Source organism: Pungitius pungitius, chromosome 1 (genome assembly GCF_949316345.1).
Source record: "Pungitius pungitius chromosome 1, fPunPun2.1, whole genome shotgun sequence".
NCBI lineage: Eukaryota > Metazoa > Chordata > Actinopteri > Perciformes > Gasterosteidae > Pungitius > Pungitius pungitius.
In genome coordinates this window covers 7,590,103-7,618,018 of record NC_084900.1, presented here as the reverse complement: position 1 = coordinate 7,618,018, position 27,916 = coordinate 7,590,103, and the positions used below count along the sequence as shown (strand labels likewise).

The following is a 27,916-nucleotide window of genomic DNA, read 5'->3' as shown; positions in this document are numbered from 1 at the left end:
CATCATCCTCCGGACCGAGAGGCAGCAGACCTCCCACTGCCCCCCTCCTCCCCTCACCTCCCCTCCCCTCCCCTCCTCCCGCATCCCCGAAACACTGCATCGTCTCTGCAGGCACCGCGAGTTCAACGGGCAGCATCATGTGCAGGGCTGAGTAAGGCCAGCACCCGTTCTCCCTTCTACGCAACGGTGTCGGCGGCTCGCGCAGCAAAGCAGTGCTTTCGAGTCGTTTTCGCCAAGGATAAGGATAAGGATGAGGTAGGAGCTTCCGGTCGCCATTTTGCTGGTGTTTTGAGTGCAAATCTGCAAGGAAATATTAGCGCTGTCTCCGGGGTTGATACCGGTGGCAGGATGCACAAGAGACACCGTTTAGATTTGGGTGGCGATAATTCGCCCGGCAAAAAGAGAGCTACTGAGGGGTACGTTAGCGTTACCTAAGGAGACGTCCTGCCATTTCTGCCGTCTTTTTTGTTGTCTTGTTGCTAGCTAGCCGCGCTAACGCTAACCCCGTGGCGAGTTTAGCGCGTGGGTTAGCACCAGCTGCGGTATATATTTATTATTGTTTTATTGATGACATAACCAGCCACTTGCGTTAGGTTGTCAGGCTGGACGCTACCGTCGCTCAATGGTCCAGCGAAGTAACGTTAGCTAAGCTAGCTAGCTAGCTAACAGCCCGCCTGCTCTGATCTAAATTACACGTGGCTACATGCTAACCGCTGCTAGTTTTAGGCGCCGTGTCTTCAATAAAAAAGGACACGCGTTTCACGAGCCTATGTCATTGTCTCATAGTGCGTTCGTGGATGTTATGGTATGTTGTGTTTACAATATGTTAAAGAAAAGCCGAGGACAGAACCCCCCCCCCCTAGCCAGGCTTGTGTTAGCCGCATAGCGGAAGTGGGTTGCCCGGGGAAAATGCACTGCGATGTCTCAAATTACAGCCCCAAGTCGATCGACACAAGCTGCGATTCTTAGCTCTGTTTGGGGATCCACGTGGGTCTGCGTCCACGTGGGTCTGCTGGGCCTGTATGACTTGGAGGACCCATGTTGATGCGTCCCTGCTTGTCAGTTGTCAAAGTCACGGAGAGTACTCTCACGGTCACTGCCTCTGGAACTGACATCGCGTTGACTCTGAACGACAGGCAAACTACAGATGTCCCCAAAGAGGATTGCATGCATCCGTTGAAAGATGCATTCATTCATAATATTCATTCACAATATAGCCTCGCATCATTCGATGTGCATGTTTTTTTCCCCCATCGTCAAGGACGTGAAGGGCAGAGAGGCGTACATTTTTTATGACGCCATTAAACGCCTCTTCCTGCACGAGCAGAACAAAGTTGTGGATCGTGCAGTTTATTCATGACCCTTGAATGCTTTCTGCAACGATGCACAATAATGTGCAGTCCTCTTGCCATTCAGGTCCCCAAAAAATGCTTGACTTTTTGACTAATACGCTCGAACAATCTGTTCGATGCTGTGACTTGCATGTGTGGTTTTATAATTTTTCCATTTCTATTGTTTAATGTGTATGTGGCGATGTGTACATGCATTTACACCTTGTTTTGCTTTTCTCTGGTCATAACATAACTTTGGGCATCTTCGTCTCACAGGCGCGACAGGGACCGAGACTGCGATGAACGTTCGAGGGACAGGGACCGCGACCGAGCTCGAGACCGGGAGTGGGACAGGGACAGAGATGTGAAGTCAGCCGGGGTTCCCAACAACCCAGCTGCAAGCAGCGCCGGCTTCGTGAAGCCAGCCCCATTTCAGCAGAAGATCAACCCCTTCACCAACCTGCCCCACACGCCGCGCTACTATGAGATCCTGAAGAAGCGGCTGCAGCTGCCTGTCTGGGAGTACAGGGAGCGCTTCACTGAAATCCTCATGCGTAACCAGTCTTTTGTGCTGGTGGGAGAGACGGGCTCTGGAAAAACCACACAGGTACAATGCAGAATGAGTTTTTTGCAATTCCAGCACATAAAGGAGCCTTTCTGTTGTCATCTTTCCCCATGAAAAAGGTCTGTAATGACATTAACTTGAATGCGTCAAATTAAATTGAAATCCAGTTGTATAATTGGTTTAATAGTAGCATTAGGAAAGAGAGGGTGCAAGAACAGATGATGAATTTTAAACCATTCCTCTGTGGAACTGATTCACAGTGTCTTGTTAAGTTCATTTCAAGTTGTTACTGTTTTTTTAATTTATTTTAATTTGAAAGTGAGAAGATTAGAGCAAATTACTGGTTGAGCCTGAGCAGTCTCCTCTCCTGAGGGGCAAACAAACCATCTTCCAACCACTTCTTAAATAATTTGGTGTAATCTTGTCGGTGCTTTTTGCCTCTGATGCAAGAAGTAATTTGTATTCCACAAATTTATTGCGCCCCTTTTGGACAGACCTTCATAGGATGCATAGTTTGCCGTCACCACTAAATTCATGCAGAACGTGCTCACTAAGATAGGAGCTACATTTGTGGTCATAAAACAAATCATCAATCATTAATCAATTTTTTTTCTTCATAAAGTTGTCAGGGAAACTGTAAATAAATATATAAAACTGCATTAACTCTTAATCGTGTCATGTACAATATAGGAGCATTCCACCCAACTTATTCGGATGATTGTGGTCCTACGCTGTCAGTACGAATAACATCTTGCACTTTCCCTGAAATGTGTATCCCTTCCAAACCCTCTCTTCCGCATATTTTTCTGATCGGATGACAATTCAAAGACTGCTATGATTTAAATCACCCGTTAAGGGCATTCATCTGAATCCTAAGCTTAATTAAGTGGAATTAACAAACTCTTAGTTCCTCAGTTATCTGATTCTCTGTTAACGCATGACGCAAAAACATGTGAGTAAATATTGACAGGAATACCTCTGGCAAGTTCTCAGGAGATAGTAGACCTTCCCTCGCAGTAGTAGCACTGCAAAACGTTTCTTTGAAGACTTGTACACCCACTGATCATTTTCATCCTCCCACATCATCTGCCCTGCATTCATCCTACTGTCTGTGTTTTTCAGTTAGAGAATTGCAATGTATTTAAAAAAAAATATATATATATATATTCTGTCTTCCAGATCCCTCAGTGGTGCGGCGACATGGTGCGGTCGATGCCGGGAACAAAGAGAGCGGTGGCCTGCACTCAGCCCAGGAGGGTCGCGGCCATGAGCGTCGCCCAGAGGGTCGCCGATGAGATGGACGTCATGCTGGGCCAAGAGGTGGGCTACTCCATCAGGTTTGAGGACTGCAGCTCTGCAAAGACCGTACTCAAGTAAGTAGGCCGGTTAGAAATATTCCCCTCATGTCTCATGTTCTTAGCAACCAATGACAAAGGAAGTTCATGGTTATTTTAGTCCCGGGACTACTTTTTAGTGATTCCAAAGGTTCCGGGAGGCAACAAAACAAAATAGCTTGGTTTTCTTTCAATGCAACAACGCTGTATTTACTACTGCATCTTGCATGTAATAAATGAAAGGCAAACAAACCTAAAGGAGATTAAACTAAGAATGCCTGTCTCCACAGTATATATCATCTGTTGAGTGTTTGATGGTTGATTTATTGATTTGTACTTTAGAATAGAAGTCTGAAAGGATCACAAAAGATCTTTTTTCTCTCGATTCACAGCGCTATCTCTCTTTTATCACTCGCGCAACCTCTTTTCTCCGTCTTTTTCCATCGTCAGTAAGCCGACAACAGAGCCGACTTTCCTTTTTAATTTCATCAGACACAAAAATGCTTTCTACATGCATACCATGGTCCCGAATTGATACTTTAGTAAATCCTTGTTTTATGACTGAAGCCGTATCGAAGTTATGCCATTTGCCCAAACAGTGATTGTCATCGCATTAAACTCCACCTGAAGGTTCCTGTTCTTTCGGACAGCACCAACCGCAGTCCAGTGCCTTGTGAGGGGCGGGGGGAGATGTTAGCTGTTAGCAGGAGTACATCATTGTAGCCTATTCGCTTAACAGGAACTGTGTACATGCAACAATATACAATTATTCCATATACTCATGGGGGGGGGGGTGGCTGAATACTGTGATTGTATACTTTCTGCACCTCTATTATCTTGATCACAGTGCACTTCAGTTGTCTGATGCTTGACCAACTTGCTTTAAAGGACACGTTTGAATCTTCTGGGATCCCCTTTGAATTTGATGCTTTCTCTACACTTTTTGTTTACGTTATGACTGCAGCAGTTTGAAATGTTGTCATCACTACGTACATTTCTAAAGCTATTGTCTGCCCTGATGAAGCCTGCACGTCTTTTCATTGCCCAGGTACATGACAGATGGAATGTTGCTGCGGGAGGCCATGAATGATCCCCTGCTGGAGCGCTACGGTGTCATCATCCTGGACGAGGCTCATGAACGCACGTTAGCCACAGATATCCTCATGGGAGTCCTCAAGGAGGTTGTCCGCCAGAGGGCTGACCTCAAGGTAAAACCAAACATGCGTTTCTTCTTCTACAATGTGGTCGTATTTTAATCCATTGATAGCAGGTGAATTCATTTTTGAAGACGAAACGCTTCTCTAAATTTTATTGCAACTATTTATGTAAATTCACTGACTGGGATGTGTTGGTGTGGATGAGAGCATACAGCCAGGCGCAAGTTTTATAGGCTGTCTTTGCCAGACATCCCTCTCATAAAGCAGATGGATAATGATGGGTTGTTTGTCAGTGTGTAATCGAAGGTTAGATTGTTGTTCGCCGACTGTTAAATGAGGTCTAGGTTATTGGGAATGATCATCCACCCACACCCCTTGATCTCCCTCATCCCCATCCCCTTCCAAATTTGAAAGTTTAATTTGCCTTGATTAAGTGCAATTATGATGTCTCGCGGAGCGTAAAGCGGAATGCCGAGACACTGGCCCTGGAAAATGTTTGAGATTGAAAACGGGAGAGCCGCTTCCCATCAGAATCCTAATGCGCTCTATCTAATGGCTCTGGAGGGAACATTGTGTACCCAACATCAGGAACATGGACTATCAATGCTCATAGCTCTGTGTAGGTCAGTGACTCAGTGTAATGCCAAGTTCCGAAGACACCATCTTGGGTCCGTGCCAGCGCCCTCACCCTGAATCCCGATTCCAAGCCACATTCACCCCTGTGCAGCTTTTCGCTCTCGCTCATCTCCTTTGCAAGTGGTTGCACCCTTAGTCGCTTAGTGTGTGTCCTTATCCTTAATTATCATCCAGCCATATAAACTTAAACTCATTCTACACTTGAGTGCTCCCGCCCATAATCGCCACATTTACACTCTGCTGTCGTTCCTTTTTAGTTTTATCTTTCCTCTCATCGCTTTCGTGAATAGGTTTGTCCCTCACAGACCTCCCTCTCTCTTCCCGTGTCCTTGTCCTCCCAGGTGATTGTGATGAGTGCCACGCTCGATGCCGGCAAGTTCCAGGTGTACTTTGACAGCTGCCCACTGCTAACCATCCCCGGACGCACGCACCCCGTGGAGATCTTCTACACGCCCGAACCCGAGCGGGACTACCTGGAGGCGGCCATCCGCACGGTGATCCAGATCCACATGTGTGAGGTGGATGAAGGGGATGTTCTCCTCTTCCTCACCGGACAAGAGGTACGACTCCAGGGCTCTTGAATTAGATAGTTTCTTTTGTGGATTGCGCGTGTCGTTCCAAAACCATAATCATTAGTAGAGATGCACAGATTGCAATTTGGTTGGCGGATTCAAAGACTTCGGAAGTCTGAATGTTATATATATTTTATTTATTTAGTCAAGAATTGATTCAAATGCTCAAGAAATAACGGTTTCCTCCACCGCCGCCACAACATGGCTATAAACTCGTGCAACGATTTAATTCATCTACAAAGCCAAGAGTTTGTATATTCATCTAATTACAAACCTGTATTACTCACATATACGGTGTCATGAGCCCACTTGTGCAGCCTCTGCACAGGATTTTATTAATCCTGTTTGATAGATGTTAATGCACAAGGGTGCCTGCTTGGGAACCCAGGGTTTGCACAGTGGAGGGAAAAAGGAAGAGGAAAAAAAACTAGAAATGACCCACATTCTGCCCTTCCCACAAATTTCTGGAATTAAGTCATTTATTATTTTTTTCCCTCCCTGCAAATGTTGTCCACTGATGTGTAATAGAGGGCAGGGTTTATGCCTAAAGTGATGAATTGGGTCACAGCAGGGTGAGCACACAGGAAACGGGAAAGGACCAACAAATGTCTCAATGTCCTGATCACTGGACAAGAGAAGCTTGTCAGAGCCAACATTGCCTGTGCTGGTGTGATTATTCTCTCAGCACTCTGACCGAATGGTGTTGCAGTCCATGTGATTACTCGTGGCTGTAGAGATAATTAACTAGTGTGAATACAGCACAAATTTCTCTGGAGATTAATATGAAATGTTGGATTTAAGCATTGACGCTTTTATTTATTTATTTAAATCTCTCCATTCTAGTTTCTTAGTCTTTTTGCGCACCCCAATCACATCCTGTGACACGTTGTTTATTAGCAGTAATTATCTCTCACTCGACGTCAGCTCGACCGTTGCGGGACACCTACGTCAGTTTTCATTTGCCAATGCGGGATCAATACGCGGCTTGTTACGAAGGTTGAGAAGTCATCGGGGGCCATGCTGTTTGAAGTGGTCTCTTTCAAGGGCTGGTAATTGATTTCAGATTTAGTGGTATATCCCAGCTGCTCGCAGGGCTACGGACGCTGATAGTCACTTCTCTGAATGTGTAGAAAAGGTCTGGGGATATTTGCGAGCGATGTTTTGAACATTCTTCGTTCAGTTAAATGTAATTTGTTGATTTATATTCCCACCCCGCACGCCGTGCTCAGCTACGGCATTACAGAGCACTCCCACGTTGAGTTCGTTATCACCCCCCCCCCTCTCCTAATTGGGTTAAAGAAGTTAATGTGTGGTAGGTCTGGCAGAGAGGGGTGTTCAAAGGGTGCTGCAGCTCGCCCCCTCCAGCGCTTCTTAACCTCTTCCGTCTCCCAGCAACTTTGATGTCGACTAATGATTGGGAGGCAAAGCCGTGGCCTCTTTTCTATCGGGGTGTTAAATTTATAACGGACTTGAGCAAAAAAACTTGCGTGGGACACCTCTCTCCACTGTTTTTATGCGAGATGTTTCACACCCGCAAACAAATGGAACCGAAACTCCAAACAAGAAAGTTGAAACTTATCACAGCTGTTGAGCAAAGATAAGTCGTAATGGTTAAGCTTCCCCCTCAGCAGCCAACATCAAAACATGGGGATTGGGAGAGGGGGAGGAGAGGGGAGAGGGTTGTTTGATAGTCGAGAGGAGTGCCTAAATGTGTTGGTTATTAGCTTGGCTGTAGATTGTTGCTTCTGGGGTCGCAGGGAGAGCTGGTGGACAGGTTCCCGACACTGGCCAAGTGCCCTGTGTGTGTCTGTGTGTCCACACACAGGGACACACGCTCTCTTGATGTCCCTAAGGGAGAGACAGCCAGCTTGCTTCCAGCACTTTGGCAAAGAGGTCCCCCTCTTTTTTCTCTCTCTCTCGCTATAGCAGCTGCTGCATCCAGAGGCTTGATAGGCTATTAATACCCGGGCTAATTTCACCAATCCATTCCGATTTACCGCTTTCCACTTGTCAGTGTGTTGATTAAAAGGGTACATGGCCATCAGCGGGGTTCGACTTAATGCAACGAACAAGGGGACAGCGGGGCTAATGACGCACTTGCAGTCCAGAAGGAAAACAGGAAGGCGCTCTCTCGTGTCAAGGCAAGGGTTACCGGCTTCACACAGCAGTGCAAAATTATGTCCGCTTCTGTCATGCCTCAACAGATATCAGCACAGTGTGCTTTCAGAGAGGGAAAACGGAAAGAAATGTCTTTCACAAAAAGTTTTGTGGGTGGATTTGTAAGCCAGACAGATAATAATAAGTGTGCACACAGAGCTCCGATGCAGCCCTCTTGTCCGTCTTTAAGCGTTGGGATAATACATCCGCTTCTTGTTCAGCGGCGCCTCTGACGAAGAAATTGCTGCATTGCTCCCAGGGGCCTGCAGGTGGTGCAACAGTATAGGGTGTAGCGTGACGCACCCGGCAACCGCTCCTGCATGGCGAATAAACGATTGTTGTTAGCAAAACAAAGGAAATGGTTCTTAACAGCAGGAGTTACTCGGGGACATGAAACGCGCTGGCGTGTGGTTTGTCGGCCACACACCAGAAACCACCTCCAAGTGTACCAATAAAAAAAAAAAAATGTTAGCGTTGTATGCTCGCAGGTGACACAAGTGTCTATGGGCTGCCGAGTCCCAAGCAAGGGGTGCCTGTGGAATGTGTAGGCATATTGCAGAGCATTTAATGGTGTCTTCCAACGGGCCTGCAGAGAAAGGGCTCTAAGCCCCGTGCTCACTCTCATGCTTTCTTATTCTCCGCGCCGCTCAGGTCTGCTGTCTGTCTGCCAGCCCACCGGCTCTAGAACGTTCGGCTTCACTAAACTGATCTGCCGTGATTTGCCGCTGGTTATGCATCAGTGCTGCAGTCTCATCTCGCATCCCCCCCTCAACGATACCGCACTGTGGAATAATGAACCCTGTTTGAGTCTGCTTGGCTGTGTGCGTGTGCGTGTGCCCTCCATGTTTTCCATGATTGCTGCATTTGACAACAGAGCCACAGGGAGCTCGGGGGGAAAGCACACTGCAGTCCAGGTTTAATTTCCTCCGTCAGATGGAGCGATTGTTAGAACAAATGTACTGTAGCAAGGAACCACGGTTCCCCCGGCCGCCTCCCACGCGCGTTACTCTGTCGACCGGATTCGCCGCCATTGTTCAGCCAGGTGTTGTTCAGAAGCCGTTTTGACTTTCCTGGCTTAATTGTCGCTCTTGCGTCTTTCAGGAAATTGATGAAGCCTGCAAGCGGATCAAGAGGGAGGTCGACGACCTGGGCCCCGAAGTCGGCGATATCAAGATCATCCCGCTGTACTCCACGCTGCCGCCGCAGCAGCAGCAGAGGATCTTCGAGCCGCCCCCACCCAACAAACCAAGTGGGGCCATCGGAAGGAAGGTATAACTGCCTTGTTGCTGTGAAAACGCTTGGAGGGGGAGGAGTTGAAGAGGGGAGTTTGAGAGGAGATGAGTGGGTTTGGTGGTTTAAAAAAAAAAAAAGGCCAGATGGGGGATAATGTGGGTAAAGGAAGAGAGCTGGAAGGTAGGAACCCCCCCCACCACCTCTTCCTACCTCAGCTTTAGCGCAGAACTGACTCACACAACATATGCTGCTTTTGTCAGCATGCAATTCTCTGCTCTAAATTATAAGCGGGGCATTACTCACGCCCTCTGCGCCTCTGGAAACCACTGCATTCACAGTCATTTTTATCTTTCCGCTGCATTTGCAGAGGATCAGAGAGGAGGCCGTAGACCTCTGACGTCCGAGGCGGCGCGAAGTGCACTCCACTTGAGGCGATTTCCCAAAACAACAGCTTTTTACTGCCGTTGTTCCCTCGTCACTCGGTCCCAGGGGAGTGGACGATGCGCTTATTGATACAGACACGAGGCAATTCCTCTGTTTTTGTGTGACAGTTTCGATTCAGACCGGCTCATCACCGGAAGCAGCAGCAGCAGCAGTACCTGTGCTGCCACACTGTTGGCTTGGGATCTGACAGAATGGCAAAACATCATCGCTGCCAGTGAATGAGACAACAACATCGAAACAAACATCGGATATGGAATGTGTGGATGAATGACTCGTTGCTTCAACCTCTCTAATTGTATGAGCAATGCTATTGTATTAGAAATGTAATCAATGGGCTTTTGAAGTAAAACACAGCAATGCTGTTGAAACGCTCTGTTCAACATGGATAAATAATAATTGAGGGATCATATTTTTTATAAATTTTTGAGTGTGTTTTTGAGTTTCCCCACAAACATTTGACAGTCATCACGGTTTTATGGATTTGTTACCTCCAGCGTTCTGCCTGAATGATGTATGTAAGTGCGTGTGGCGTTAGTTGCTTTGAAATCTTTATCAGCCGGTGTTGGATGAAATCTTCGAGTTACAGGTTAGAGTTGTTTGCGTCTGCTGTTCAAAGAGATGTTGACATGAAATCGGGCCGTGGTTGCGTTTGTACCTGCGGGCGCTGTGAATTTACTTGCATCAATCCGATGCGATGGAAACGTTGTTTTTAATCGTTAACAGATTCGGTGGTTCTTCCTCTCGGTGAACATCTTGCAGCGACTTCCCCTCCAGGCCCCCCAGATTCCTCTGGGTGAAGTTAATTCAGGAAATAAAGTGAATTCAGTGACTGTCACCTCTGAACCAGCCGCCACTTAAGCTTCACTTCAGCCTCTGAACAGCACACTCGATGTCGCCCCCCCCTCCCTCCCTCTCCCCTCCACCCGTGAGATCATCAATTCAAAAATGCAGAGATGTCGTCCCAAGCCACCCCAAGAGGAAGAAGTGAAAAAGAATTAAGGGTTGCGCCAGCTGCCTCTACGCATGCTAACGGCTGCATTAGGCACCCTTCAATTAACATAAAGCACTTGTTCGTCATTGCTCTATTTCTCCAGGAAAGCCACTGATCTTCTCTTTTCGAACAGTTTAATCATTTAGAGCCACGGCAGCAATAGACTAATTACAAAAAAAAGAGACTATAATCTCACTTTACTTTTGAGCGCCTGAAAGATTGCTTACAACAAATGCACAGCGATGAGTGTTGGGTTTTGTTTTTTTAAACATTGTCACGTTTGGGGATATTCCCCTTTAAATGTCACCCGTGATCCAACCACGTCTCGGCTTCGATGAGCTCCGGCTGTGCGGCGCGTGGATGCTGCTCGAGGCACGCGCTCCATTCCCCCAGTCGTGGGGGGGGGGGGGGGGCGCAGGGAAGGCTTTATTTGTCAATAGAGCTGCGTATCCCCAAGTAGGGGATGTGAAAGATGGGCAGTGTTAGCCATAGCACTTGCTCTCCTGCAGGTAATAACCCAGAAATAACATGCAGAGATGATGCTCTAATGATATTACTGATAAAGAAGCCAGGATTATCCAGCGCAGCAACAGACTGGAAGGAGCCGACCCGCGTTCAGCGTAATGGCCCCAGCCCGGATAATCCTTCAGAATCAATGCAGTCAATGAGGCCACTCATGTGATCATGAAATGTGAGAGGTTGTCATGTGCGGCATCTGCCGGAGGACTGACTGTGTCTCAGCGCGAGACAGTGGCAGCCTCACCTGGTCCATTTGTAAAGCGGACCTCGAGGCGCTCCGGGCCTCTCGTTCCTTGCTGGGACGTTTAGTCGCTGGCATATAGTGTCTGTCATGAGATGCTTTTCTTTTTTTTTTTTGGACAGCCACTTTAATTTCAGTCTGCCACAGTGTGGCTAATAGGTTTTGTGAAGATGTAATTCCTCTGTATCTATTGGCCACTGTGGGCCTTTTTTTTCCACTGCAGGGACTGAACCCGTTCCCTGAAGCCTCCCATAAACTAATCTTTTTAGGAACCGTTTGAGTCTTTGGTACTCGAGTTTTCATTGTATTTCATAAAACCTGGGATGTTTCAGATATATGCCATTTGAAAGGCAAAAGCGGGACCTACCAAGTCCCTTTTTGTGCCGTTCGGCTGGAGGTTGAAGTAAGCCGTTGTGGCACCGACGACAGCATAAGAAGTCATGTGGTTTTTCAGATTTAGATAAAAACTGTCTCCAGCTACTCAAACTACGTCATAGTTGTTCCTGTTTTATTCACTGCGCACACAGCCATGCATTAATTTTCTATCATGTTTCTTTTATAGATTCATGCCCTGTATTGTTGGTTGTCCTGCTTGATCCAGATAGTTATGATCTCTTTGCTTTTGCAGTGCTCTTCGCTGCGATGTGACGCCACATCAGCCTAACTAATAACGATTGACAGCACTGCCCGGCAACTTCTGAATTACTTTGATTTGGAGTTATTCAAAATGATAAATGATGTTTCAGGAACACGTCTCTTAAGCATAATGTTGGGGGGGGTGGTAGGATGAAGATGACATGCTACGCTCGTACTGTGAAGATGGGCTACACGTGTGTCTTTGATCCGAACAGTTGGTTTTGATACGTTACTGCTCAGCTGCTTGTTTATTTACAGCCCATATTATTTTCTGTTGTTTCTCAAAATCAAGCAACTCGTGTTTTGTCTTCATGTCAATCCAATCTGAACAGGCACTCATCCAAGAAATACACAAACAAGCCCAGCCTGTTTGATGAGCTTCATGCAGTTGTGTATTGCCATCTCTCCATTCCGCTGCTTGAATACTAAGGGGAATGTGTCTTTTGTCAGGTGAATTACCCAAGGTCAGCGTCTGAATGAGTGGGAAAAGGCCCTCCCTGGCATTCATACCGAAACACCCAGGCATACTCGGGCTCAAGGGAAATCCTCACTTAAAAGGTGGGATTTAAAAGGTCTGTAAGTCTCGCAGCGTGACGACGGCTGAAGAGGCACGGCTACAAAGGAAGTGTGTCAAGTGTGCAAAATCGGTTCTGTGGACCAGTATCGGCACCGACAACAGAGAAATGTTTGGTTTTGCGTCGTCGGGACGAGAAAGCAGACGAGATCGTGCCAACGGAGCCCGCTCAGGCCGCCCCACAGCTGGTCCCCTTCTTGAGTAGATGTTAGCGGAGGGATGGATATTGACGTGCGGTGTGGCATTTCTCCCAAACACCCACTTGCGTATTGAGTGCCGAGAGTGGAGTGGCAGTTGCCGGTAGAGTGGGCTGTGATCCGACCGCCGCCGTCTCCGGCGACGAGACGAATCTGAAAAGGGTTCCTCCGTCCAGTCGGCTTTAAAAAAAAAAAAGTTATGTAAGGGAAACGCACCCCGGCTGCGGTTATGGTTCGCGTGAAAGCAGCTACGGATCTGTCTCCATCTCCTTCCCTCTTCCTGCTGTGTATATGGTGACAGCAAGAGACCCACGGGGTCATGTGACTCATTTGGTTTTTCTTTTTTTTTTCTTTTGCTGCTCAGTTTTGTCATTTCACATTGACAGCCACAGGCATAAGAGGATAATTGTAATAGCGAAGGATCTGAAACTGGGTGATGGCGCCGGTTCACTGTCTTTTCCCTTTGTCTCGTTCTCCTTTTCACTTGCTCTTCCCACATTCCTGCACATTCTACTCTTATACCACTGTGGCATTGGAGTAAACCACCCACAATTATCAGTTGAACATGACAGCAGACCCATTTGGTGGCCTGGCTTAAAATCTTTATTTAATTTGAAATATTTCCGTATGGCCAGAGCTGTCAACATACACAACCCTGTGCCTCCTTTTTAAGACTGACATTTTAGGGTGGTTATTATGACTTGACACCCAATCACGTCATGTCTGTAGTCCCGGTGACGCTCATTCCGCAAAGCCATCGCCTCGGCAAATGTTCCAGCAACTGCTGCTGTGTCCCATTGAAAGAGAAACTGCACCAGCAACACAAGGGTTGCATGTATTTGCAATATTCCTTCTTGGACAAAGTGCTGTTAAAAAAAGAAGAATAAATGACACGCCAGCTCTAAAACTAGATGTACAGCCCACAGTCTCTATATTTCACAAAGTGAACGGATGTAAACACTCTTACTGTGGGGAATACGTGTAATTAAAGCACAATGCCGCCTGAACGCAGTGAGTCGAACAAGGGATGTGTTGGTGGTATCGACGGGGGAAATCAGTGATGAACTCTAAATCAAAAGCTACTCCGTGAGTGTTTTCATATCTACGATGGGTTTATTTTAACCCTTTTGCCACTGATTTGGTGGGGCCAGCACCCCAAGGTTTATAGATGGTGTGGGAGCTAATAACTTGCAGTTATTATTTAGTTATTTATTCTTCAATATTATTGTTTAATTCTTTAGGTTGATATAATATTAAGAAGCTGTTTGTTTTTGTCATGAAGTTTGCATAGTTTTTGGGTAATTGGACTACTAATTGATTGGGTCACACTGGAGGTTATTTAAGGGGATAGCCAGGTATAGGACGAGCGTGCACCTGGGTGACACATCGTTTTTACCAGCACGCCAGAGCACTACAGCCAAGGAAAGGCAGCCAAGTTATATTATATGTTATATATAAGTTTGCCGGGACAATCCGCTCTCTTGCTGCGTAAAAGAAACAAAACAGTAGGTGCATCGGTGGCCCTTTGACATAGTATTTTATTGGTCCCAAGGACAAATGGCCACTACAGATAATTTGCGCTAAGGTGACTTCACAGATCCAAATGAAATGTTTCATTGTGACGCTAGGGCACTTTTCTTAACCCATCCGTTCTCATTCCTACAGGTTGTCGTGTCAACAAACATCGCAGAGACGTCGCTGACCATTGACGGCGTGGTGTTTGTAATTGATCCCGGATTTGCCAAGCAAAAGGTTAGCTTCCCCCTTCTCCCCACCAGCCAATCCCCCCCACCCCCCTTCACCCCCCACTCTTATCTCCTGCGATCATCTGCGTCTGTTGCCGGAGAATCCCAAGATAAACACGGCAGAGCATACCTGACAGCAGCGAGGATGGAAAAGCCAATTATTTATTCCTGTGACATTTCACCAGCCTGAAGCCGAGTCATACACAGGCTGCCAATAGAGATTCTACATGCATTGTTGCATTGTGGTGGATAGTACGTCTGCTTTATATATAGAGTAGATTAAGGGTATTAGTGTGCACCTTATTTCTATTGTTTTTTTTCCTCTGGAAAATCTTTTTTAATTTACTATTTTGTTTTTACTCCTCTTTCCATTCAGGTGTATAATCCTCGTATCAGAGTGGAATCCCTTTTGGTGACGGCCATCAGCAAGGCCTCGGCCCAGCAGAGGGCCGGGCGCGCCGGGCGCACACGCCCGGGAAAGTGTTTCCGCCTTTACACAGAGAAAGCCTATAAGACAGAAATGCAGGTAAGAAATGACGCGGACTTGAAACTGAATGAAATGATATGAGGCGTTTGATTCTCGGGCGCTTTGTATTCCCCTAACGCGGCTCCTTTGCTGGGAAATAACTCATTTTGCAATATTTGCACTAAGAATCCATGATTCCCAGTTCAGCTGAAATTATAAAGCCAAGAGCTCAGGGCTTAACCACACATCCTCAAACCTTCCTCATAAAATATGCGAACGAAACCGCCGCCTTGTGACAAATGAACCTGCGGAGGCCTATCTCTCCACTTTAACAGGCTAATTCTTTCACGTCACGCTGAGTGGCAAAGGGAATTTTTCAAACAAGTTAAATAGCCCTTCACATGCCCCAGACTCCTGGGCTCTGTTCAAGTTGACATATGAGCAACGCATGAGGAGATAATAAGCGCACAGATTAATTTGTAATGAGTTATTCCTTGGCTTTGTCTAACTTCCCTCTAACCCGGCATAGGACAACACATATCCAGAGATTCTGAGGTCCAATCTGGGCTCTGTGGTGCTGCAGCTGAAGAAACTGGGCATCGACGACCTGGTGCACTTTGACTTCATGGACCCACCAGGTTGGTGTGACTTATTTTCAACACACCTCTATACCGTGTGCTCAAGTCATGTTTTACAGGGTTCTTGTGGACGTGAAACACCTGTAGACAGTATTGAATTGAAAAATAACATATTTAAGGCCATAGAAATTTGCATTACATTTAACTGTTTAAATAGTATATATGTTGTTCAGTTGAGCTCAACTAAAAATATCTTTTGTTGGTTAAAAAAAACTTTAAATGTCACTGAACGTTTTTGTTGAAGCGTCACTACGAGTTTTCGGTACATTCTCATGAAGCAAAACAACATTTAAAATGTATTTAAAGATTTCATTCATGAAATCAAATCCAAATTTGACATTTCTTATGGTGTATCAGTCTAAACCCGTTAAAAGCACATGAGAAATGTGAAGAACATTTACACCAGTTGCTTTTCATCCAGTATCAAATAATATCACATACATTGTGCAGTATTTGATATCTGCCAAAGGCATTTTATGTGTGCTTTGTCCTTTTCCCCCGAGCTCCCATGTGACACAGCCAACCCAGATTTCATACTGTACATGAAACAACCACAGCTCAACTCAATGAAGATTTTACAAAATGAAGAGGTGGATGTAGGCCAAAAAAAACCACACGGTTATGGCATTCTCCGGGAGTGTGTGTGTGTGTGTGTGTGTGTGTGTGCTCCCGCGGAGACCACCACGCCTTTCCCCATCCCTGTCCTCACCCCTCCCTCCCCTTTTCTCACCATAATATAGTTTTCATCTCACCTCTGAGATTAAACCCATCTCTCCCCGTCCACCGTGGCAAACGGCATTTTGAGAATGAAATTGGTTACATCAATAGCCGCACCATCACCTAAGCTATTGCCTTCCCTTTATATTCCTCCAGCGGAACGTGACTGACCTCCTCCACCTCCTCTCCCCCACACACACGCACACACATACGCGCACACACACACACACACACAGTGAGAGTAAGCGGCAATACACAGGGACGGTCTTCTCTGCTGAGTCTAAACTGGGGATAGTGGGGGTGAAGGGAAAGGGGAGGATTATGTTTAATTTTTTTTTTTGAGGCACAGAAGGTCTCTCCTAACGAGCTCCCGAGCCAGTTCGTGTGACTGCTTTCAGTCTGCGTTCGATTACACCGGATCAAATTCGGTGCGCTGTGTCAAAGGCCCACCTCCGAGCAAACCCACAGGTCAGAGAGGCTTCTTTGGAGAGTTAACAATCGGAGGGTGACGCAATCGCATTACATTAGTTTTGAGATGGGTTATAATATACGTTTTAAGATATACATTTGGCCCAAATAAGTGGGTAGATGAGCATTGTATTCTAAGCTGTAGATATGCTCATCCTGTTGTTCCTTGATGTTTAAATATCCAATCAGATTAATTTGATCTAGGCATCATCTCCCCGATGAGTAAAAATGTCAGAAGCATTCCAGCTTTCTCCGTATTCTCAACGGGAACCTTCGTTTTCCTTTTTACTGTGGAACACTAAAATGTTTATTTTCTGTCTTCGCCCACCTGGCTACCGGCTCCCTAAACACAGGAGCGATGGCGTGATCCAGCCAACCAAATAGAAAATCCAAAAGAAATCAGTGGCGCTTTACAACAAGTACTTGGCTGGGCGGGATTCATTTGCCTCGTGACATTTCCAAAGAAGTACCTTTCTAAGCCAGTGTGGTTTAATGTACCTTTAGCCTTTCGTCACATTGATTTGGCCCTTGGTTAATATATCAGATTCTTGTGTGTAGAGGGTCAATACTTACTTTCTGATGAGCGTGTGTGTGTGTGTGTGTTTATAATATATATAGGTGTGTGTGTGTTTTCCATTCCAACTTAAGGGGGGCAGGGGTAGTTGAGCAAAAGGGCGGAGGGAGGGTGGAGTGAGTAGTCTGCTGTGGTGCTTTCAGTCCACTGGTGCGTGCGCCATCCGCTCAGGGCGGAACTGCTGGTTGGGGGAGAAATTTAGAAAAAAACGCCCAACACAAGCCATTGGTGTGGTAAGAAATGTGGCCCACGCTCACTTTGTGTAAAAGGGGGGGGAAAAAAGTACCTTTGATGCCCCGAATCAATATTTCTTAATCATAAGAAAATGCCTGCCTGCTGTTTTAAATTGAATTTTTTGGAAGCACTTGAGAGAAATGAAAGCGAACGAGCACGGCAGCCAGCGCGCAAAGCTAATTTTCAGTTAACATGCAACTGGTCATTAGGCTTTAGCTCACGGGAGCCAAAGGTCAATAATTGCATCTGGGGGAAAAAAAAATCTTTCAACCACACAGTGGAAGCCTTTGTGTTGAAGCATTAAGTAGAAAGTTCCCCTGTAATTGCATAAGTTGTTTTAGGATCGCCTGAGCGGAGGAAGAAAAATGAGCTCTGCCGAGGTAACTTCTCCGCTAAGTTTCTGTCTGGCGTGACGCTGGTTATCGCGCATGTGGAAGCTTTGTGCTCATTGTGATGGACCTCCCTGCCACCAATTAGCCACCGTTCTACTCTGTCTTTTCTGAACTCACATCTGTTTACGGTCTGAGTAAAGCAGGTGTTTGGTCCCCGTTATTTTCCTTGGGCTTCCTGTTAGGTCAAATGTGTTTGTCCGGGTTGCAAATCACTTTCCCTTTACGGAGCCAACAAGCAAGTTTATATTTCAATACAATGACAGTACATGACAGATAAAAAATACATCAATTGCAATTATTACAATTTAATCATAGTTTCTTTATTTTCAACTGCTTAATTTATGTATATTTAATTATATTTTAAGGACCCGAACGGGAAAATACGGAAAAATACTGGGCCAGCCAAATGTAACACGGGTATTAAAGCAAACTGTTAAGAATGTCAAATGCCATAATGGACAAATTAATCTTTCGGTGTAACTGAAGACTTAAAAACCCAAATGTATTTGATTGATGTCAATCTTCTCAATCAACCGTCCATTGTAATAATCCACGCCTAAGGGGACTCAGATGTCAAACAAATGTTCTAATATATTCAGGGATGCATCATTTTTAAAAGGCCCTAAAAGGTTCTTCCCAAGTTTTTGCTACGAAACTGCAGTAATTATTTCTGCGGCCAGAGGTCTCTGTTCATGCCCCCCTCCTGTCCCATTGTGTTCTGCAGCCCCAGAGACCCTGATGAGAGCCCTGGAGCTGCTGAACTACCTGGCGGCGCTCAACGACGACGGCGACCTGACGGAGCTGGGCTCCATGATGGCGGAGTTCCCTCTGGACCCCCAGCTGGCCAAGATGGTCATCGCCAGCTGTGAATTCAACTGTTCAAACGAGATCCTCTCAATCACTGCCATGTTGTCAGGTAATGCTCAGGGCTGGCTAAGTGTGTGGGTCTGAGCTGCCACTCTTTCCCTTTCCTGTGCTCACGGGCCGCGCTTCAGAAATGACCGGTGAGCTTTGAGGAAATACGCGGCGCGGCTTCTGCCGAGTCCCTTTTGATGTACACTGCATTCTGTGACCCGTCGTTCTGTTTTTTTCGATTTGCCCTCATCATCAACTTCCACTTAGAACCGACTTAATCTGTAGGAACAATAGACACAGCAGCAGCCCCGAAGTTTGAAACTCCCCCAAATAAATTCACCTATTGAACTTCACTATAAAGCAAGTGGGGGATAAAGCCAGTGGCGTCAGCTGTAACAGGGCAGGGTACATGTCTTATCAAAATGTATAGGTGTAGCTGGAGCAGCACCAGCATGCTGCAGCAGTAATTGCACTTTAGGCTTGCCAAAGCAGAATGCTGCTCATTGAGATGAATCTTGACGCCTTTGAAGGGAGTGCGAGGGTCTTTGAGAGTGGGGAAATGGATTTAACTAGCTCTTTGGACGTGGTGTGCACTTAAAGCAGGTGTTTCAGAACGGCGCCCCCCCCCCCCCCCCCCCCGCTGAGTTCATTAAGAGTAAGCAGCAAAAAGGTGCACCTGAGGACGGCGCCTCCGCGGCAACCCGACCGCGAGGCTCAATAAACACAGGCATAGCCCATTAAAGTCACAATTAAGCAGTTTTGACGCGAGGCAATCCAGAGAAAGCTCACAGAGGGTCAACGGGCACAACCAGAGTCCTCCGGATGACCTCTTGGCCACCGATTTTCAACCGCCACGTCTCGTTTAAGGCCACACTGTAGTGCATCAGGGCAGACCACCCCCCCCAATCCCTCCCCTTGAACCCTCATCTTCTTTTCCACCGCCAACACCTTTTCGCAATACACTGTGCCCTGTGACGTGCTCTGTGCCTCTCTTGAGCAGAGGCCTTGTTCCTGTCAGTGGGATTCGCTTAACTTATCCCTATGGGCGGCTGTGTTGGGGCCTATACCAACCTTGTTTAGTCCCACAGTGCTTCGTCCGACCCACGGAGGCTAAGAAGGTGGCCGACGAGTCCAAGATGCGCTTCGCCCACATCGACGGGGACCACATGACGCTGCTCAACGTCTACCACGCCTTCAAACAAAGTAAGTGGCGCACACCGGCCGGGGTTCGGGCATCGCCGCCACTCGAGCTTCGACCCCCCCCCCCCCCCACTCCCCTGCCCCCTCTCTAACTCGCTCCCATCTCGTCCCTGCAGACCACGACTCCACTCAGTGGTGCTACGAGAACTTCGTCAACTACCGCTCGCTGATGTCGGCAGACAACGTTCGGCAGCAGCTGTCCAGGATCATGGACCGCTTCAGCCTGCCGCGGCGGAGCACCGAGTTCAACAGCAGGGACTACTACACCAACATCCGCCGGGCGCTGGTCACGGGCTTCTTCATGCAGGTCGGTCACCGCCGGGTCCCTCTGTGAAGCCCCCACGGAGCGTTGTTGTACTTAGTAGTATTCTGAGGCTGTGCCTGTTATCCACTTGCTCACCGCACCTTCTCTGTCTTCCTTTACCGTGTCTGTCGATATATCATCATGGCTTCAATCTATATAATTTGTTGTTGTTTGTGCAGAGGCAGTCGTTATATCCGGCTCCAGTGCCACTCTAATGCTCATCGAAGTTGGCCCTTTAGTTTGATCATTTGAAAAATAAGTGTTTTTGTGCCAAACCCACGGTTAACAAAAGTCTTTAAGAAGATGTTAATTGTAATGGATAACAGCCGTTAGAAGTGTACACACACACACACACACACACACACAGAGCTGCTTTGCTTTAAACACATAAACAGAAATCAAGTCAATTTGCGCCTCGTGTAAGGAAACAAATGTCATTTTGCAAAATGCCATTTTCAGGGCCACCTGAAAACAAGCAACCTGTCAAGTTGAATTATGGTGTTAATATTTAAATATTTGTCAACATTAACCTTTATCTCGGAGACAAATTTGCGGTTCATGTTGTAGCTTTTGCGGCATGTGTGAGACCATGTCTTTGTTGGGAACAGCCTTCATTAAGACTGATTGCCTCGGCTAATCACAACAGCCACCGCGGCTCCACCTAGCATCTCCAAAGAAGGGGAAATCACTCACCGCCCGCTTACTAACAAGTTTTGCGTTAGCAGGCAGCTGTTGTATGAAAAATAAGAATGAACTAATCCGAATTGGATGCGTCTGCGTAGTTAAATTCCTGTATTCCTCTGTGATTTGGATCCGTTGACCCTCTCCTCTCCCCGTGGTGCAAACAGATCGCTCACCTGGAACGCACCGGCCATTACCTGACCGCCAAAGACAACCAGGTGGTTCAGCTGCACCCTTCCACCGTGCTGGACCACAAGCCCGAGTGGGTGCTCTACAACGAGTTTGTGCTCACAACCAAGAATTACATCCGCACGTGCACCGACATCAAACCAGAATGGTACGTTTGTGCTGTAAAGATCACCAACATAAATGGAACAGTTGCTTAATGTGGTTGAATTTTGCACTGTGTCATTATTTAATGTGGTTGCCTTACTCACATAAAAAAAATATATTTTTCAATTCATATTTTAATTGTAATTTAGTACCCTGGATTTCCGCACACATATCACTCACTCATGTGCATTTATTGAACATTATTCTTATTATTTTGAATTAGTTTTTCATTTGATTAGAATCATTTTTATTTTTAGCTGAATCCGTACCTCTGGTAAGCATGTTGGGGGGGAGGATATTTTTGAAGGAGAAAAAAAAACACCTTTTTGAATCATATAAAACTGAATAAAATTCAGTGTGGTCAATAAATATCCGAATGGGCAACGGCAACATCCACACCTACTGGCCTCTGTCCCCTTTCACACACATCAGCCAAAGCATTCTGGAATTAATGTTCCATTTTCAATTAATTGGAGGGATGGCGACATGTCAACAAATGTTTATTAATTAGTTAATTAAAGCCGAAAGTTGGCTCCTCTCGTGTGTTTCGCTTCCCGCAGCACAGAGTCAACACACTTTTTATGAGTTTCACCTTCTTTGGTCTAATAACAATAAAACAAAGCAAAGTTGGATGCCTGTTTGCCCACACATTGCGTACTGCAGTACACCAACTCCCCCCTGTGACCGTTTGACAATTAAGTATCAAATATGAGCGTTCGCTGGCGGGCGCCGTGTGAATCTGGAGGAACGGCGAAGACAATTTTCCTGTGACTAATGTTTACTCGCTCTTCCTCCTAGGCTGGTGAAAGTGGCCCCGCAGTACTACGAGATGGGCAACTTCCCCCAGTGCGAAGCAAAGAGACAGTTGGAGCGCATCATTGCAAAACTCTCATCAAAGGAGTTCTCTCAGTACTGAGAGGGGGGGGTCTGCGTGTGCAGCAGCAGCAGCGGCGACGTCCTCGGTATCCGCACAAAGTAAAACCCGAACTTATTTTTTAATTCCACCAACAACCTAATTTGGAGTTCTATTTTTGTCGTGCTGTTGTGTGACGTATCCCACGATGACGGATGAAATGTGTCCCTTTGATGGCGGCCGTGTGTCATTTCTTTGGAGCCCTCGAGGGAGAAGCACCACCAGAAATGGACCGCGACTGGCCGGGTTGTCAGGAACTTGGTTATTATTTCTGTTTAAAGCATGATGTGTCATGTACATTTTTAGCGTTCCGCTTAAGGACATCCATACTCTCAAGGCCCAGCTCAGGATTCTTTGCTGTTTTCTTGCTTTTACTGCTGAAACGATCCCACGTTTTGATTGAATATAATTTATACTGTTATGATGCGGGGATAATGGATTGTGGTCTTGTCATGGAATTACGAAGAGGGGCACTACTTCCTGTCGCTGTTCAACTTAATAAAGATGACTTTGTAATAAAACCTTTTTCCCAGTGTCAGTGTTAAAATAACCAGATAGTCAGTGCATAAACCTTTCACTTAACACCAAATTCAGCTCGTTTCCTGGCTCCTCAGGAAATGTTCATTTCGGAAGAAGGTCCTCGTGAATTCCCCGCTGTGCCGGAGCCTGTTACCGGCCGCACTGCTTTGTGTCTTTGCCGCTGACGTGGAGGGTAACGCTCGCGGTCCTGGGGGAGGCATTAATCCAGTCAATGGGGAACGTCACCGGAGTGGCGGCCAGGGGACAACTCGCCTGAGGTTGAGCTCGTAAATGTAGCGCCCAACTGCAAACTTTCCAGAAGTCCTTAGCGCAGAGGAAAGCTGGACGAGCTCGGACAGACTTTCCCCTCTCATTCCGTGGGTCAACAACGTAAACGAGACGAGCTGCCTGTGAGTGGCGGAGCGTAAATTCCACAAAGAGTCCGACTAACCGGATGAGAGGCCTGTGAAGGTTTTTTTTTATTTAAAACATTTTTTTTTTAGGGGGAGGGGGTGGGCAGTCCCTGAGCTGAGGAGCACTTTGGAAACATTCTGGTCTTACAGAACTACTCCTGAAGTCTGTTTATTGCTACTTGGCAGCTGCCAGTTAATAGTTTTTTTTTATTTATTTATTTTTTACCGACAGCTCCACTTAGCAGCTGGAACCTGCTTTAAAGGAGCATGTCCACAGGTAATAGCTCTTTTCAGTCTGAAGCAATTTGCCACTCCGTGTGCCTGCAGGCAGCCTTTGTAAAGTCCAACAAAATATTTTGTGACACTGGCCAGGAATTTTAGCTCTGCGTTGCAGACGAGGTATATAGTACAGAAACGTTATTTTTGATTTGATTGAATATATTCAGTTCAGCTTGATGACTTAAACTTCAAAAATGTTAAATTGATGGTGTGGATTTAGATCACACTGTTGGTGGCCAGGTTGCATTGTGGGTAAAGTATCAAAACTTGACAATTTAAAGAACGCAACGGAATCATGAACCCAATACCTGTGGTTCTGCTCGACCGATGGTGAGTAAAAAAAATTAATCGAGCCACATGTGGCAGAAGTTTGATTTAAATAAAAATAAAAAAGTCATCAATTTTTCTGTGGATTTCTTAACAGCTTATCGTTGTAGTGATGTAATCGTGACATGAATAGAATTTTTTATTTGGAGGAATAGGAAGCGCAAAAGTGAAATATTCATTAATCAACTTAGTCTGAGCTCTACTTTAAATGTAAATCAGGATCCACATTTTGCGCGCGCTCACATTTTTATACAGCAGACTTTTGTTCCGTTCAGGTAGCCTTTATGATAGCATAACCCTGCCTCCCTCTGTTCTGCCTCTCAACTTGACACCAATTTTAGGGGAACATACATAACACGGACCCGAGGATACAGACAGAACTGTACTTGTAAGCGTTTTCCACACTCTGTAGTGTCTGCATGTAGGCAGGCCGAGATGCTAGACCTGCTGAGGGAGTTTTATAATACGCCTGCAGATTGTGTAATACGCTAGTTCAGGACATTTGCATGTCTGCTTTAATATTTTTTTGGACTCTTGGGAGACCAGTTTTATTTTTTTTTCTTCTCTCAAGTGGATGGCCTTTTTCCTCGCGAATGTACACAGAACGATGAAATGGTGCCGGAGCGATTAGTCTCCCTCCAAAGTGAAGCCGATAGAAAACCCATTAGTCTGAGCTGATGTGGAAATTATATGGAATTGATCCTGAGGTAAGAACAGTTTTTCTTGCTCAATACTTCCCATTGATTCACACTGCCATGATTACAAATGAAAGGCATAATGTCTCCCAAGTCGTACTTAGTTAGCGTCTGATGTAACGCGTGAAGTCCCACCTCTCGTGAAGAACCCTCTGACGGGGGAATACTTGGATATTAAAAGCCGAATCCTGACACAGTTGTGTTGACTTCTGTTTCGCTGTCCATGCTGAAAAGTTACTCGAGGTCTGCGCAGCTGGAACACCCATCCCTGCCCCCCCCCGGGGGCCGATGTTAGAGGCCGCTTTATGTGTCTCCATAACGGTAACTCAACAAAAAGTAGCCAACACAAACAGAAATACCAGACGGCTGTTGTTCAGCATTGTTTCCTGAAACAGTATGAATCACCGGCGCGCTACACCTCAATCTCCCTGCCACCCACAGAGTCCAGTACGGGGCCTCATCATCATTTGAGGCCGTGGGTAGGGAAGTTTATTGCAGAACACCTCAGCGTTTCAGGAAATCCATCGCCCCCGCCCGGTCCTCCTCCCATCCCACGCCGATCCTTTCACCCGCCGACGCAGCCACCAATCGGGGCCCGGGCAGGTGTCTTATCTCCATCACACAGCACAAGCACAGCCAATCTTCCAGGAAGATGGCGACTGGAATGTGACAAATCCATCTGTCCCGGTTTGAATTTGTATGCTAATTTGAAGTAATAGCCCCTCTGGTGACAGTGCAAGGGAACAATTCAATCATGCCATCTATGACAGTTGCTTTCCAGCCTTCCCTGTGATACGGGAGTATATGCACGTACCGCCGGGTTAGGCTTGATAAATTGGTTATGTAGGGGAGATGTGGCATGTAGACTGCATGTTTAAGATGGGCTGCCAGTTTGAAATGAATCGCGCTGCCACTGAAGGCACCTGTGCAGAATGCGCAGCCCCTACCTGTCAGCGGAAGGGAAACAACATTTGATTTGACCTCATTTATTTACCCCTCAACGCCCATCCGGAACTTTCGCCCAATTTCCCCCCCCCCTGCCGCAGCATTCATGAGCTACGTGTGAACCATAGAAATATCCCCACACAAAATCACACTGGCACAATTGTTACATTGTCACACTGAATTATCTCAGGCTGCTGATTTGATTCTGTGAAAAGCTTTCATGTGTCACTGGGCAGACGGGGGGGGGGGGGGGGGGGAGACCCGATCGGAGAAAGCTCACAGGAGATGGCACCGGCACCGGGGCCCTGCCTGGGTGCCGGTGCCACACATTCAGATAGAAGCCAGCTATACGATCTCCCTTGTGCCTTGGCACTCGCCTGCATTGTGCAAATGCACAGCACTCCACAATCTTTAAATGAATCCACGGCACAGGACAGATTACAGATGGTGACTGATAAAGCGAAATATTCTTTTTCTTCTACTTCTCCTCAAGCTCAGGGAGTGCTTTTTTGATTGCAAAGCACTGACTTGGTTTACCCCCTCCCCACCAAAATGTATTTTCATTCAAATATGCAAAACAACCATAAAATCACAGGAAAAATCCATAATTCTTTGCTTCTCACAGGCCGGGCAAAGTGATGTGTTAATGCCACAACTTGAAGTACTTTACACTGCTGTAACAAGCCTGGTGAAAATGAAGAAGACGGAACGTGGGGGACATCCACTGTTGTTCTGTGTCTCACGTCTGCCATGAATTCTTGACATTTTCTCCCAAGAAAAAAAAAAAGAAAAAAAAAGAAAAACCGCACAGCGCTGTGTCAATTGACCGCACTTCAAACGGGTGCAGATCATGCGTGGCAAACACGTCTGATCAAACGAGGAGGCCAGCGGAGAAAAGGCTGATCTGAACAAAAGGCCCGTGTAACTGCACGGGTCTCACAATACGTCGTGCGCTAAGAGACAGCTCTCCAAATGAGCTCCACCGAGCAACCCTCCTCGTCCAGCTCGCAGGGAGCTGAAAGGGTTTTCTCTGCTCGGCATGGCTGCGCGTGGATATCAAATTGTTGTCCAATATCCAGCTGCTTTCGGATCCGTTTTCCACAATGCTTAACATTTGCTCTAATGGTTGACGCGCTGTACTTAATTGGCAAGTTTTTCTCTAAAGCCTCGGCAATATAATTCAGTTTTAATAAGGCAGGCTTTCTCGTTTTAATTCATCGTAATGAGCTTGGATAAAACTCGGGCCTCGTGGTACGTCACCGTGACTGATAAAACCCTTGAAACGCAATCCAATACTACATTGAGGGGAACATATAAAGGGGCATACTGAAAGTAGAATGTTGCAGAAAAAATGAATTCATATTGTCTGTCCTCTTCTGTGGAACCTATCACTATCACTACAAACAGAGTCAACACATTTCTTTGACCTGGGGAAAGTCCCAAATAGCAGAATAATTCTGCTATTTTACTAGGTTTGGAGAAATTATAAAATGACTCATAGGTTGAAAATGTAACAGGAGAGTGAGGAAGAAAAAAAACGGACAACAAGCCCATCAATATCTGTATATCATGTGTAACATAATTGTGAAACTTGTATTAGATTGTTACTTTTTCACTTTGAAATAAACATTCTAACATTTCTGAGTAAAGTGGGTCACTATAATGGCTGTGTTTTATTCTTTTTTTATTAAACTGTGAACACTGAAGATTGCATTGCATTGAACCCATCACTTTTGCATATACATTTTGGTGAGAAACATTTGTAATGTCAGAGCTGAAACTTTTGCATGTTAATCATTCATATTGGTTGACCACACAAGTTCGCTGCACTCTATTACTCTATTATTATTATTATTATATAATTGTGAATCTTTATGTCTAGGGAGCAGTCATCCCAAATGAAAAGGCTGAAGACTGACACAAAGGACTCCAGCATGACTAAGTCACACTCTAAAAAGTTCTAACAATGGGACAAATGTAGCATGTGCAGGACTTGTTGCTAGATATCCCACAATGCATCACTGTACATTTGACCATTATTATGCCACATTCGGTTCAGCAGCAGGCCAGTGAGCAGGCAGAATAGTAGCTGACCTAATCATTTAAAACTGTTTAAAATGTCAAGCTATCGAGTGAAGCAGGGAATAGTAAGTGCGCGAGTGAAATGAGGACTGATTTCAGACGACAGCTCGGGTTTTAATTGCAGCCATTGCGGCTAACGGAATTGTGCTGGAGCACCAGGTGACTTTAATTAACTAAAGTAACTTAGCTATTTATGCCCCAGCAAACTCGCACATAACTACAGCGCAACATGTTTAGCTACAATTGATATTACTGGGATTATTTCAAGTGTTCATTCTCTGGAAGCACGAGGTGACACCTGCCGGCGGTCCGCGGGCCCCTTTGGGAAACGTCCCACTCCCTCATTTTTTTGGGGGGGGGGGGGGAAGAGATGCTGCACACGTGACAAGGGAAGCTGCCGCCAGTACACCGCCGCTGTTGGTTTGACAGTTTCCACGGCGCCGGACGGAGAAGTGAGCAGGGTGGGAGGTGTGTGTGTGTGTGTGTGTGTGTGTGAGAAAGAGTGTGCGTGCGCGCGCAGAGAGCGGCGGCGAGAGAGGGAGAGGGAGA

At 46.2% G+C, this 27,916-nt stretch overlaps 1 protein-coding gene across 2 annotated transcripts; it reads left to right on the top strand.

Annotated features, from left to right (window-relative positions):
- The first annotated feature begins 74 nt into the window (after nucleotides 1-74).
- dhx15 (DEAH (Asp-Glu-Ala-His) box helicase 15) lies at nucleotides 75-22,654 on the top strand. 2 transcript variants are annotated; one of them, XM_037479702.2, is made up of 14 exons: nucleotides 75-255; nucleotides 1,608-1,938; nucleotides 3,076-3,269; nucleotides 4,279-4,438; nucleotides 5,365-5,583; nucleotides 8,854-9,021; nucleotides 14,253-14,339; nucleotides 14,709-14,858; nucleotides 15,328-15,436; nucleotides 18,546-18,737; nucleotides 19,757-19,879; nucleotides 19,993-20,183; nucleotides 21,029-21,198; nucleotides 21,993-22,654. In XM_037479702.2, the coding sequence occupies exons 1-14, from the start codon at nucleotides 251-253 to the stop codon at nucleotides 22,108-22,110; spliced, it is 2,217 nt and encodes a 738-aa protein (XP_037335599.1). In that variant the 5' UTR covers nucleotides 75-250; the 3' UTR covers nucleotides 22,111-22,654. The 2 variants fall into 2 exon arrangements, with proteins under 2 accessions (XP_037335599.1, XP_037335598.1); XM_037479701.2 differs by lacking the exon at nucleotides 75-255 and adding an exon at nucleotides 281-416.
- The last annotated feature ends 5,262 nt before the right edge of the window (nucleotides 22,655-27,916 follow it).

Excerpts from the sequence above, each read along its gene's own strand:
- dhx15 (XM_037479701.2), top strand. The coding sequence starts at position 349 with ATGCACAAGAGACACCGTTTAGATTTGGGTGGCGATAATTCGCCCGGC. Across the intron at positions 3,270-4,278 it reads TCTGCAAAGACCGTACTCAA|GTACATGACAGATGGAATGT; the intron begins GTAAGTAGGCCG and ends TTCATTGCCCAG. Across the intron at positions 15,437-18,545 it reads TGACTTCATGGACCCACCAG|CCCCAGAGACCCTGATGAGA; the intron begins GTTGGTGTGACT and ends TGTGTTCTGCAG.